The sequence below is a fragment of the Grammomys surdaster genome, unplaced genomic scaffold (assembly GCF_004785775.1).
Source record: "Grammomys surdaster isolate TR1022 unplaced genomic scaffold, NIH_TR_1.0 66, whole genome shotgun sequence".
Lineage (NCBI taxonomy): Eukaryota > Metazoa > Chordata > Mammalia > Rodentia > Muridae > Grammomys > Grammomys surdaster.
In genome coordinates this window covers 15,743,146-15,757,016 of record NW_021604568.1, presented here as the reverse complement: position 1 = coordinate 15,757,016, position 13,871 = coordinate 15,743,146, and the positions used below count along the sequence as shown (strand labels likewise).

At 45.5% G+C, this 13,871-nt stretch overlaps 1 protein-coding gene across 1 annotated transcript in view; it reads left to right on the top strand.

The window, feature by feature from the left end:
• The first annotated feature begins 8,630 nt into the window (after positions 1–8,630).
• Positions 8,631–13,871, top strand: part of Nrap (nebulin related anchoring protein) — a 79,238-nt gene continuing 73,997 nt past the window's right edge. The window contains exons 1-3 of the mRNA XM_028773468.1: positions 8,631–8,834; positions 9,379–9,466; positions 12,062–12,160. Coding sequence (XP_028629301.1) covers positions 8,779–8,834; positions 9,379–9,466; positions 12,062–12,160 — 243 coding nt within the window. The 5' untranslated portion in view covers positions 8,631–8,778. The remainder of the gene's footprint in view (positions 8,835–9,378; positions 9,467–12,061; positions 12,161–13,871) is intronic.

Below are 13,871 nucleotides of genomic sequence, written 5' to 3'. Positions count from 1 at the left end.
TTTATTTTATTTTATTTTATTTTATTTTATTTTATTTTATTTTATTTGTGTCTTCCTTGAACCCCAGAGTTTCAGCACTATCTCTAAAATCTCAGCCAGTATGGGCACTTTCTGGAAGTCAAGAAAAACTCACCCCAAGCAAGTGTGAGGACATAATTAAAATGAACAACTCTTAATATGCCGGCCCACCTTTTTATGTAATGCTGGTGTCCCTGAACTGTCGAGGTAAATGCTAGGGTAAGCCATGGTTTACGGTATGATGATTTGCTTTTTAAAATTATTCAATTGACAATTCTTCGAAAAAATGAAGAAATCCTATCGACACTCTAATTTATCTAAGTGTAAACCGTGACTTTTTCTGGTCTAGTCCTGAAATGTGGTAGGGCCTTAACAACCAGTGTCTGCTCATTTGGTGTAAGGAATGTGAGGTGTTGCCCACGTGACAGAGCTAGGGTCCTGTTGCCTAGACAGACAGCGATGCTCTATCCACTAGAAGGCTTTTCCTATGCTATAGCATGCATGACGCATCGGCATACAGGAATCCATAGCTGACTCAGGTGGAGAGGCGGGGCAGCATGACGGGAAAGCTCTTGTTCGTTCTTGCTTGTGGGCTGGCATGAGAACCTCCAGTTACTTGCTCCCAGACTGGATTATGACAATACAGACACTTAAACTTCTGGAAGCACAGAAAAGAGACCCATGGCACCTTCCACTCTGTAACATTATACCGATATCTTGAATGCAAGTGATGCTCTCTCCTGAATGTCTCTCCTAGGTCTCGGCTTTGGGTGTGCTGGTGCTATGGTTTAGCCCAGGGCCTTGGAGAGAAGCTCCACTAAGTTATGCCTCTGTTCCCAGCCATGTAACTGTGCTGAGCTTACGGTCTATACTAAGTGTGTATATGGGAATCTTCCTAAGACCTTTACCAGCCTTATCTATCAGGTGGTTTCCCTGGGGCTGGCCTCATAACTGCTCTTGGCCTCATCTCTCTAGACCTTGTTCCTAGCCTCCTCTGGTAGCCAAGCTGCCAGTACATTCCCATGCCTAGCTGCAGGGCACACCTGCCCACACCTCACCCCTCAGGGTACCAGAGTGACTGTTCTCAATCTAACACTCCACAAACAGCACAGGCTGTAACTACACAGGAGTCTAGTATAGAGATACCCCAAGACTAGCTGAAGTGCCACTGTCTGTACCCAGAAACTCAGACCCAAACTCAGGCCCCTGCTGAGATACCAACGACCTTCTGTTGGTTGAGGAGCAAGGGGGCAGGGCCCAGGCAGAATCCCTTCTTTTCATGAACAGAATGAATTCATGTTGCCTCTCAACTCCAGATGTATTTGTTCTGTCTTCTCTGTGAAAATTCATTCGAGTCCTTTACGTAGTTTCCTTATGCCAGTGGTAGGACTGCGCATTATGTGTGGGAGCCGAGGATACTTTCCATGATGGGAAGGTTTGCTTGTAGTTTCTGTACTTATTGCATCCTGCAGAAGCAGTGGACCCTCAGTGGGAGGTTCCCATAGCCCACCTGGTGGTACAAAGTTCTCTGTAGTCAGTAATTGCTTTCCCAGCAGAAGCCTCTCCCCAAGACCTACTCTGTCTGGTACCTACAGTATCAGCTGCTGTGGAGTTGTAGAGAGGGAACTTCTAGCAAGATCTACTGCATATCTACTGAGCCTCAGCCACACCCTCTCCACTCAGGTCAGGACCTCAGCCCAGAGGAGAGAAGAAGAGACATGAGACTTTTCTTTGTCCCTGTGATAGCTGTTCATGATTGACAATTAAGAAAGAACTTCAGCTAAGGGACAGCTTGAGTTGTTAGAATTCTAAGCATAGATCAGCTTGCTCTGCGGGTGTGTCTGTGGGGGACAGTTTTTTGATTGCTGATTGATGCATGAGGACCTAACCCACCAAGGACGGTACAACCCCAGGCAGATGGGGTCTGAATTGTTGTAAAGCGCCAGCAGAGCAGACTCAGGAAGCAAGCCAGTAAGTAGCAATCCTCCATGGTGTCTGCTTCACCCAGGTTCCTGCTCGAATTCCTGTCCTGCCTTCCCTCTGTGATGGGCTGTGCCCTGGAAGCGTGAGCCTTGTAAACTCCAACTTCCCCGTGTTGGTTTGGTCTGTGTTTTATCACAGTAACAGGAAACAAATGGGGTCGAGCCCCTTCCTTCAGCTCTGTGAGCGGGAGTGTGCTGTGACGTTCCCTTACATCTCAGCATTGTGTCTGCTATCGTGTGCTTTATGTTGCATGACAGTTGCTCAGATGCTGAAGTGCTAACCTCAGAATCATCGGCATCTGGAGATAATGTCTTTTTTAAAAATTATACTTTTTAATTGAGTGTGTGTGTGTGTGTGTGCACGCTTGCACGCACACATGTGCTTGCACGCACACATGTACATGTGCCCTTGGAGTTCGGAAGAGTCTGACGGATCACCCCTGAACTGGAGTTGTAGGAGGTTTGAGCTGTCTGTCAGTGTAGGTGCTGGGAACCAAACTGAGGTCCTCTGCAGGAACAGTATGAACTCTTAACCACCGAGAGTCTCTTCAAGCTGGGGGGGGGTCTTTGAAGAGGTAAAATAAGGCCACGGTGGCTGTAATCCAGAATAATCTTAGTTCTGGTAAGAGATACAGATTAAGACCCATGTGAATACATAGGGAGCAGGTGGCCTCTCAAGTGGAGACACCTCAGGAGAAATGAGCCCTGTTGATACCTTCATTGTGATGTGCAGCACCCACAGGTGTGAGGAAGTGAATTTCTGTTGCTTACGCTGTCTCCCCCTGGGGAATTTGGATGACAGCATTAGCTAACTGAAGCACCTCGAGTGTGCTCCATCCGTAGCTGCTGAAGGTCTGACTTGGAAAGGTTTGAAAGCCATGGTTTGTGAATTTCCTACCCCAGCATTGTCTCTGGAGCAGAGGGGTAGACAGATGGACCCCGTCAGCTGCAGCACAGTGGAAGCTCGAGGTGAGTCTCCTGCAAACTCTTTACCAAGCTGACATCCAATTTCCTACTCCTAACTCTGACTTGTAGGGTACCCAGTGTCAGCCCCACCAGTTCAGCCACCCACTCCACAAGGCTACTTAATTCCTCAGCTGGTTTTCTTTGAAGGTATAGAGGAGTTAATAACAGGAGAGAGTTGGGTGGATACGTGCCCCTGTAGGGCATTTCTGAGATGAATTCTATACAGTTCCCCAGACAGTTCTCAGCAGCACTTAGCCTCAGTGTTCACAGCAGTAATGGGCACAGCACACACCATTTATTGATTTTCTCTGCCCCATTCTCCTGAAACCTTCACTCTTGCCAACTCCTAAGTGTCCTCCATCCCAGGCACTCAAGATTCTGCTTTTAGTTCCAATTCTAGGGAGGCCTGAACCAAAACAGATATAAGCTACTTGGACAGGGTGGGCAGCCCCATTCTAATCTGACCAATGGCCTTTAGTAGCTGTCCTGACACTACAAAACAAAGTCACTTGTGCAGTTCCAAAGAGAGCTGGAAATGACTCAGAGCCAAGGACAAGCACTCTGTTCTGGTGACACATCTGTGGTCTAGAAAGATCTTGATTAGCTGAACCAAGGGGCCCATTGTCAACAAGCTGGGGTTTAAGAGATGAATAAAGAGTGCTGTACTTAAGTTCAAAGGAAACCCCTCTCCACATCACGAACATTGTCAGTTATATATAGCAAAGCTTGTGGAGTTTTTCATTGACCACAGCTCCCTGCGGATCAACATTTAAAGCCAAAGCCAGGGGGATGGCGTTGCCAGAAGCATTTCCACCAAGGGTCCACAAAACTCTATCATCTGTCCTGATCTAGCTGTAACTTCTCATTCTCAGACCCAAGGGCTACACTCTGCTGACTGCTCTCAGTTCCTACGTAAGACTCCTTCAACCACACGTGTGTGTTTGGAGGGGTGTGGAGGGACTGGATGGATCTTCTGGTGCCAGCTCAGCCTTGGCTCTCCAGACACTGGCCATTTTCATACAGATAAGTATCAGTGACCATGGCCCTCTGCTGCTTGGTATTTGCCTGCTGGGATTAGGAGCTAAGCTGCTCTTGGGCTCTGTCACACAGAGAGTTAATACTTTTGAGCTCTCAGCAAGGGCTGATGGTCAATCTCTTCTCCTTCCTTCCTCTGGCAGTCATTCACATAGAGTGATAGAGAATTTTAATTGTCGGTTTGATTGGACTGACAGATTTCATAGGAAATTAATGAAGTGCACTCTTGTGTGTGCCTGTGGAGGCACTCGAGAGATGACTAGCTCAGAACAGCTTTGACCTCATGCATGATTTAGTCCATTGGTAGAGTCTCAATTTGAATAGGCTGAGAAGTAGCAGGAATGTGGAAGGTGGGATTTACTTGGAGGACCAGGGCCATCTGAGACACGCCTTTGAAGGGCATGGTGGTTTGAAAGGTAATGGCCCCAATAGGCTTATATATTCAATGCTTGGCGGACAGTTAGTAGAACTGCTTGGGAAGGATTAGGGGGTGTGACCTTGCTGGAGGAGGTGTGTTACTGGGGGTCGGCTTTGAGATCTCTAAAGCTCCTTTTCCTAGTTAGCAGAGTGTCTCTCTGTTTCTGTCCCTCTGTCATTCATGGACTCTAACCCTCTGGAACTATAAGATCCCAATTAAATGCTTTACTTTTAAATTTGCTTTGGTCATGGTGTCAGAGCCACCAAGACAGAGGATGTGTTTGTTTTCTGGCCCTTTCCTCTGACTTCTGACACTTGTTGGCTGTGGTGAGGTAAGCCGCTCTTCCCACCGTGAGCTTGTTGACCCATTTCCACCTCCTCTTGGGTCTAAAGCAGTGGTGTCATCCAGCCGTAGAAGGAATTCTCTGACACTCCAGGCCAATGCAGATCTTTCCTTCCTCCTCCACTTCACTTCATACACACAATTATTAAAGATATGCATAATATTATTTTCTGGCTGTGTATTAGGGTATATATGAAACATGATTTTCACATTTATATATGACTTGTTCACCTAAGCTATCTCATAATATATGTAACTAAATTATAAACTGAAACCTGAATACTTCTGGTCCTGAGCATTTTAGATACAAATGTTGGTTGCCTTGAGGACCAACCTCACAGTGTCTATCTCCTCCTGTTTCCTGCCTCCTCACTCTGATTCCTGAGTTATAACTTAAAGTACTCTCCCAAATACCATCTTCAACACAGGCCTTTGCCTTAGCTCCTGTTTTCTGGAGAACCGAGGCTAAGGCCCATATTATTTGAACCACTCTCTGAGGTTGGAGGAACTCCTTGTGTTCCCTAGCTTGGTGGCCTGATATACTCCTGGAGCCAAGGGGCCAGAGCTTGGACCAAGAAAGAAAAGTAGAGAGCTGTGGTATGGGCCAAGTGCCCAACCTATTGTCTTACCCTGTTCTTACAGCTTAGTAACACCCAACGTTCAGCAGCTCATGACAAACAGCATTTGTCTCATACCTCTGGAGAGCAGGCTGACTGAGGGCATGACACTGGCATCTGGGAAGGACTTCCTGCTGTGTCATGCCTTGGCTGATAGGATGAGATCAAGGAGGAGAGGGGAAGAGGGGACACCTCTGTGTCTCTTTGGTGACATTGATCCATTGATTGCTACTCAGGCCCCACCTCCCAGCCTTGTTACATTGGTGATAGAATTTCCAAGACATAAACTTTGGAAGACACGCTTAAAATTTAGCGTCTTTCAGCTAAGGGATGCCTGTGTTGTCTGTCCTGCAATAGGTATTTATTTCGACACTTTTAGATTGTCCCAATCCTTGTTCTCTGTGCTGTCACCACCCCCCCCCCCCGAAATTTCAGTATCTCAGGAAACAGAAGCTCTGGTACAAAATTGAACAAAATGCCTTTCCTTCCAACAATCCTTGTTTTTATAAGTGGATGGAGAACCTGGAGCAGCTGTAGGGCGCAGTTGGTCTTTGCCAGGGTACAAACGCCCTTAGCTTTTCTGGTAAGTGAAAGTGATTCCATCTCATGGTTGAGGGCTCCCCGATAACTCCCAAGTCAGGCTTGAGAACTCTGGTACACAGGGAAGCAACTCGAGTTTGCTCCCATTGCTCAGGCTGGAGACCATCCTGCTACCAGGATGGTGGTTGCTCTGTGGGGAGCAGTTGAGCCTAGAGTTCCTGCTTTGAGTCCCTTCCCGGCACTGAGAGGGCAGCTTCTGGCCCCACCCTAGTCTCTGCTTCATGAGACTTGCCCAGCCCCACCCCAGTCGCTGATTCGTGCCTGGTAGCTTCCTTCTCTCGGGCTGACCTCCCCACACCCAGTCTTATCTCCAGTAAGAAAGGCCCAAGGTCACAAACTGGTAGTCTGATAGAGAATTACTGACCACAGCCCTGTTTAATAGGTTTCACTCCCAGTGTTCCCTTTACGCTTTTTAAAAGGAAATTTCATTTGTAAACCAGATTTCTGGCTTCCATGGGAAATGAATATTTGGCAATGCTGAGAACTTGTTTCCTCTTGACATCAGTTGGCTGGGGCGTATTGTTTGCCTGAATGGAACATTTATACATCCATCTGAGGTCTTACTATTGCCTAGGACTTCAGTTCTAGCCTCTAGGCATTTTGGTGTAAGAATTAAGTTTCTTGGGTTTTTTTGTTTGTTTGTTTGTTTTGTTTTTTTTGTTTTTGTTTTTCGAGACAGGGTTTCTCTGTATAGCTCTGGCTGTCCTGGAACTCACTCTGTAGACCAGGCTGGCCTCGAACTCAGAAATCCACCTGTCTCTGCCTCCCAAGTGCTGGGCTTAAAGGCATTCGCCACCACTGCCTTTGGGCATCAAATTAGAAAAGCTGACTGTAATGCCAAGAATTAAGTTTCTTACATTAGTTTACTACTCTAATGAACACCAAGGACGGGCCTTTTTCTAGACGTTGGAATATGGATGCTCAATCTGGACCACAGTGTTATATTTTGGTGGAGGTGACTTGATTCTGAACAGTAGATTTATTCATATTTAGTATTTCCAGGTAGCAATTGCTGTTGTAAGACTAATCAGGAGGGAATAGACACATAAAGTGATCAGGTCCCGGTATGGACAAGTGAAGTGTCCTTTTGTAGAGGGTGTCCCAGCAGGTCACAGGTTGCCTGTGAGCAGAGACTAAATGCCACGGGCACTTGCCAAAGCCAAGAGGAGATTTTTGTCGTTAAACTATTTCTGTTAAGACCTTTGAGTCAAGGAAATAAGCCTTTTTGGAATATTCTAGGACAAGGTATAGAAGGCCAAACACCAAGCATTCATTCATACTTGTTCTTACATAATTTTTAATTCCAGTAAAAGTTAAACACTAATTAGTACCATACGTTTTTAGTTTTGTTTCTGCAAATTCAATACTATTAGGTTTGGTCTTTATCCTTCCAGGAGTGTGAATCAATTCTCATTTATCCAGTGTTAGATCTCAAACCTGGGCAAAGAGCTGAGGTGCCTATTTTACATATCCAAGTAGTCCTGGCCACCAGGTTCTCCCAGCTTCCCTTGGTCCCCACCTGTTACAGGGTATGGCTGGTATACCTTGTCCTCTACACTGAACCCTCCAGACTGGAGTGCCTTTCCCCAGAGTCTCTTCCATATATATACAATCCTAGTAACTTGGTTACCTGCCCCTTTTTGTACCTTTGGAATCTTGGCTGCTACAACAAGTTCCCTCTCTCCCTTCCCCTACCTGCACACACGGCCCAGCTCAGTCTGGCCATGTCCGCTCTGGACTCCCCCAGATGGCCCTGCCTCAGGCTATACTCTCCCTTTTATCTGCAATAAACTTTCTCCTCCTTCACACCTAGGAGCAGTCATGATCTTTTTTTTCCTTCTTATTTCTTTTCTTCATTCATCCATATTCTGGGGACTGGCCTGTCTGCCTTAGTCAGAGGCATTACAGTCAGCGTTTCTAATTTGATGGCCACATGGCGGTATGGCTATTCTTTAGACTCCTTTTCTGGAGTATGAACACAGCTAGTGTTCACCAGACCTAAGCATCTGACCACACACACACACACACACACACACACACACACACACACACACCAAGAGTTGGTTATCCACATAAACACGATGCTGTCGTGAGTTAACTTTTCTATTTTGAGAAGCACGTCAGCATGAAATACCTCTACCTTGTCTCAGGCGCATGCGTGCTGACGGAGTTGCCAAAATTGTCACTTGAGTAAGTGGCAGCTTTAAAAACCAACCAGCTGCAGACTCCAAAGCAGAAGGTCAGCGTAGGAAAGTGGAAGTTGGATTCCAAAGGCTCCAGGCGTCCCGAGGAGTTTCATAGTGGTGGGGTTTTGAAGGTGCTACAGACTCAACTGAGGGTTCTATCGGAGTTTGCCTGTTGCTTCTCCCTGTCTCCCACACTCCAAGATGAATGTGCAGGCCTGCTCTAGGTGTGGCTATGGGGTTTACCCTGCTGAGAAGATCAGCTGTATAGATCAGGTCAGTGGATTCCTTTTTATGGTCTTTGGGAAGAGTGACAAACTTGGGATTTTATCTTCTCATGTATATTGAATGATAAGGAAAAGATATGTTTTCCTAACTTACATAGATTCTGTTTGTTTCTATGTCTTCTATGCTATTTTAAGGGAAAAGATGTTTCATTTTAACATAGCATACTCACATGTGAGTTCTGGAATTTTATCTTTATTTTATCCAAATTCCCAACTTTTTACCATAAAGTCTGTGAGCTCCAGGCCTGGAGGAAGACAGCTTAACTAGCAGATCTTTTCTGTGACTTTCAGACATGGCACAAAGCATGTTTTCACTGTGAGGTCTGCAAGATGATGCTTTCTGTTAATAACTTCGTGAGTCACCAGAAAAAGCCGTACTGTCACGCGTAAGTGTCTGGCACCCTGATCGCCACTGCATGACTTTAGGTTTTCAAAATGTAGTCAACCGAGGGATTGGTTCCCAAGCTCCAGGCTGGACCCTGAGCAGCACCTCTCCTGAAGTGCTCACTCGTATCTAGTCACAAAAGAGCCCAAAGTGGGGTTTTTCAGACGTGGCCAATAAATGTCAAATTTCTAGTTAGTGAGAGACCAAGTCCACCTCTGTAACTGTGTCAGACAATGAACTCTGCAGAACAGTGGAACTGCCAAAGATGTGAACAGATGGATCTTTAAAGTGTTTCTCCTAAGTGATGTCCAGATTCATCTATTCTGTTGGAAACTTCTCAAGTGACTGTCCTCAGCAGAATGTAACTCACTGTTACATGTGTTCAGTTTACATGATCTGAGTTTTTGAGGGTGATTCATTGGGAAACGAAGGAGCTGAATCCTTGAGATGTGTCCATCTTAAGAAGAGACTAGTATTTTAAGAAGAATCCCCTGTCCCTTTGGATAAAGCACATTCCTAATTTTGATCTGTATTTAATCCTGCAGCCACAACCCTAAGAACAACACATTCACTAGTGTCTACCACACACCCTTAAACCTAACCCTGAAGAAGTCTGTGGCAGCCACGGGTCCGGTAAGTCATTTAGCTCTGCATTTTGAAATAGCTTTTAAGGAAAATCCATGGACTCCGACACCTGTTGGTTTTTAAGTGTTTCTGTCTATATACAGACCAATTGACTTCCTCCTCAGACACATGCAAAGTTCTCTTAAAAGACCATTGCTGCTCTATGTCCTGTTTCAACATTAGAGGCCAATGCAGGTCCTTGATTCTAGCATATGTCTGGCCAGCCAGACCGTGGTATCACTTTATACAATAGGCCTTGCATACATTAGGTCATTAACATATAAAACAAAATTTACATAGTTGAAAAATATTATAAAGAGCACTCTTCTTTTCCTTCCTCTGTAGTATTTTGGAATAGGATATTAAAACCCTCCAGTTTGCAGTTCTTGAACTGAGTAATGGCTTACAATTATGTATAATCTCATGATCCCCCTTTGGGGAGGGTAGCTCAGATATACTTTGAGAAATGAAGTTTGCTTTGGGAGGATGGTGCGTTAAATCCAACAGTGAGCTTCTGTCACCCAGTCAGCTGTTGATGGAACCGCTGTGTCTATTAACATGATGAATCATTGGCCCTCTGTCAGCAGGCCCAAGAGTAACTCCTCTGTGGGATGGAACTTAGGCAGATTTCTAAAATTAGGAATTACCCAGCAGGTGTAGGGCTCTCTAGTAATCTCTCTTCACCCCAGAGTCCTTTCCTGGTGTCGCCCCCGCTTGCATGGACTCTGGTATTCACAGGACTGTACTTAAGAAACTGTCTTAATGCTTCTGTCCTTGCATGTGACTTTACAGCTGCTGCTACCAGACCTACCTCCCTAAGCTCTCTGCATTATGCTTTTATTTTGCAACTGCACTGACTGGAAATCGCTTACTTCACGCCATACGCATTACAGACCAAGGGAACAGATACTATTCTTATCCCATTCGTCTGGGGAGGAAGCTGAGACTCAAAGACATTATAGAGCGTGTACAATTCCATCCAGATCCCTGTGTATGAATCCAGACCTGTCAGGCTGTAGAGTCCATCTTATTGGCCCACTGTGTATATATACCCAGAAGGTAGCAAACTGCAAAAGCCAGAAAAATTGAAACGTCACACACCCAGATGTTTCTGCAGATGTGTGCAGGGAGAAGTAGTTGCTATAAGAATGCTCTTGGGGTATATTGTACACAGTACAAACAGATCTACACTGTCTGTCTTTGCCCAGCACCCCCCCCCCCAGTCTTAGCTAGTAGGGCTACCTTACAGTTCTATAAGACACACAGTGTTTACCTTTCCTTGGGAGGCAGTGGACTCGTGTCCTTCTAACTATGTATGACAGAGGCTAGTCCGGCAGGATGTTAGCGTAATCTCTCATTCTTTTTTAGACTATAGGAAAGAATGGCAGTTTCCCAGGAGGCGTGAGTGTGTCTCTATGTGACAATATTCATATGTTTGCACATGGGCAGAGTGAAATGTGAATAGCCATGCATGCACGTACAGACACATGATATGTGCACTGCTGTATATATGTATACATTCATGTGTATTGTATGTTTGCAATATATGAGTGTGTGTGCATGGATGAGTGTCTCTGTGAAAAGTGTGTGCCTGTATATTTCTGTGTATATGTGTTTATACATTGATATATTACAGCATGTATTTTTGTTCATGGATGTACATGTGTGCACACATGTGCAGTTGTATATCATGTGAACATATATGTGTGTGTGTGAGTGTATGTATGGTATATATAGTGTGTGTGTGTGTGCATATAAACAGTTGATCATTGGAACCCCCTTCCTCTTTTCTTTTCCTTTCTCCTCCTGATGAAAAACATCAGGAAAAATTGAAATGGCCAATCATATTCTTTCTAGGCTTCAATTCTTTGAACATTCCTATGTGTATGTGTGGTGAATGAGATTTCCAATACTACCCTTCCGCCTCTTTGAGAGACACGGCCAATTCAAAAAGAGATAAATACATTGTGCACATGTTAAAATTTTCAAAAGGGAGAAAAGGCGTTGATGATGGGAATTTTGATAAAGACTTTGAGTGGGGATTTGTCACAGATCCATGGTTTTCTACTTTGCAAATGTCACTCTGAAAAAAATAAATAAATGTACATTAAGCTAGAAGTTCCTGATTACTGAGAGTGAAAGGAAATTCAACACTGCATTTCTAGATTTTACCTTATCTTTTAAAAATTGTTTACATGTGGGTATGTATGTATGTATGTATGTATATTTGTGCCGTGTGTGTGTGTGTGTGTGTGTGTGTGTGAGACTATTTATGGAGTCAGTGCTGGGGACTGAACTCAGGTCGTCAGGCTTGGTAGCAAGTCTTTACTAGCTGGGCCACATTGCTGGAGTAACTCTAGCCTTTTAAATTGCACCACTTAATAGAGCTTTGCACACAGAAGGAGTTCAACATGTCATCCAGCCGGTGACACAGATGAAACCACAGTAGGGCAGATGATGTGTTGATAACGTGTTGAGCTTTGCAGAAACACTAACACCTCACCGCCTAGACTCAGAAGAACTGCCCCAATTTACCTATGCATCGCTTATTTTCTTTCTCTTCTTGAGTGGAGACGTTACTGAAAATGCTTTCATTGTACACAGATTGATGGCAAAGAAGATGGCGAGCAGTTTAAATCCGTTCTCCATTGGGACATGAAGTCGAAGGCCGGAGCAGGGGCAGCTAGCCGGCTGATGAACGAGGTGTGTGGAGGGAGAGAGAATGCAGGGCTGTGTGAATAAAGACGATCGTGTCACCACTTGTAGAGAAAGCCAGCTAGCCTTTCTTCTGTCCATGGGTCGCTCCAGCTGTCTTTAGGAGACCCCACCAATCCTTCCTAAGAACACCAGCTCCAGCTCAACTCTGTTGCCTGCTCTCCTCCAATCACAGGGTTTCTGCCTGCTCTCCTCCAATCACAGGGTTTCTGTCTGCTCTCCTCCAATCACAGGGTTTCTGTCTGCTCTCCTCCAATCACAGGGTTTCTGCCTGCTCTCCTCCAATCACAGGGTTTCTGTCTGCTCTCCTCCAATCACAGGGTTTCTGCCTGCTCTCCTCCAATCAGAGTTTCTGCCTGCTCTCCTCGAATCACAAGGCTTCTGCCTGCTCTCTTCCAAACACGGAGCCTCTGTCATCAGGATCAATCACCCCCGTCTGTGGCCGCTGTTTTGTCTTATTCCTGTGACATTTAACCTGGCCCAGTCTCTATGTCTCTGTCCCCACTGATCCAGTCATTCCAGCCTGGCCCTAGGAAGGTCTCCCAGAATGGCTTCCCCTCTCTCATAATTCTCATCCCCACTCCAGTGGTCACACAGTTTCTTGCATGTCCCTGATTTATTCTTCTCATGGCCTATTTTTTTTTTTTGTTTGTTTGGTTTGTTTTTGTTTTTCGAGACAGGGTTTCTCTGTGTAGTCCTGGCTGTCCTGGAACTCACTCTGTAGACCAGGCTGGCCTTGAACTCAGAAATCTGCCTGTCTCTGCCTCCCAAGTGCTGGGATTAAAGGCGTGCACCACCACCGCCCGGCATGGCCTGTTTATTGATGACTGGTTCCTTAAAATGTCCTTAGCCTATTTCTGTCTGATTGCGTATATAGTATTTAAAACTTTCTCGGTGCGATATACTCTAAAGAGCAAAGAGCTACCCTTTAACTACCACCTCTGATTCCAGTTCACTCCTTTCGAGTGCTCACTTTACTAATCGTGCGTGTATACTTCTTGACTTTTCTGTGTACGTATACCTGTCTGACAGCTGTCTGTCTGTAGCTGTCACCTGTCTGTCTCTCCGCCATCTACCTGTCTCTCGATGTTCTTTCCATCTATAGCATTGAGTATTTATATTTGGGCAAGCCTACTCACTTACTGGTGTGTGTGTGTGTGTGTGTGTGTGTGTGTGTGTGTGTGTGTGTGTGAGAGAGAGAGAGAGAGAGACAGAAAGACAGAGAGAGACAGAGAGAGAGACAGAGAGAGAGACAGAGAGACAGAGAGACAAAGAGAGAGAGACAGATAGACTGACTGACTGACAATCTAATTGAGATTCCTAACATGAGTGGGTGAGAAGTTATTTACTGGAATGTGGACCACTCATCAGTGGTGACACCACAGAAGAAAATGACATTTCCTCATCCAACAACCATTAATGGCCATTAACAGCAGTTCTCCAAGGAAGGCTGTGATCTCATGGGTCCTTCCCAATCCATGGTATAACGTTGCTGGGACCAGTCGTGGGCAGACGGCAGCACTGCGGGCAGTCCTGAGGGCAAGGTCCAAGCACCATCTTTTGTGGTGACCCATTTTCTCACCCTTCAGCTTCTACGTTCCTTCTCCCCCTTTCCCGTGATTTTCCTTGAGCCTTGGGGGTGGGGTGGGGGTGGGGGGGGGTGGGGTGGGGGTGGGGGATATGGATGCATTTAGGGCTA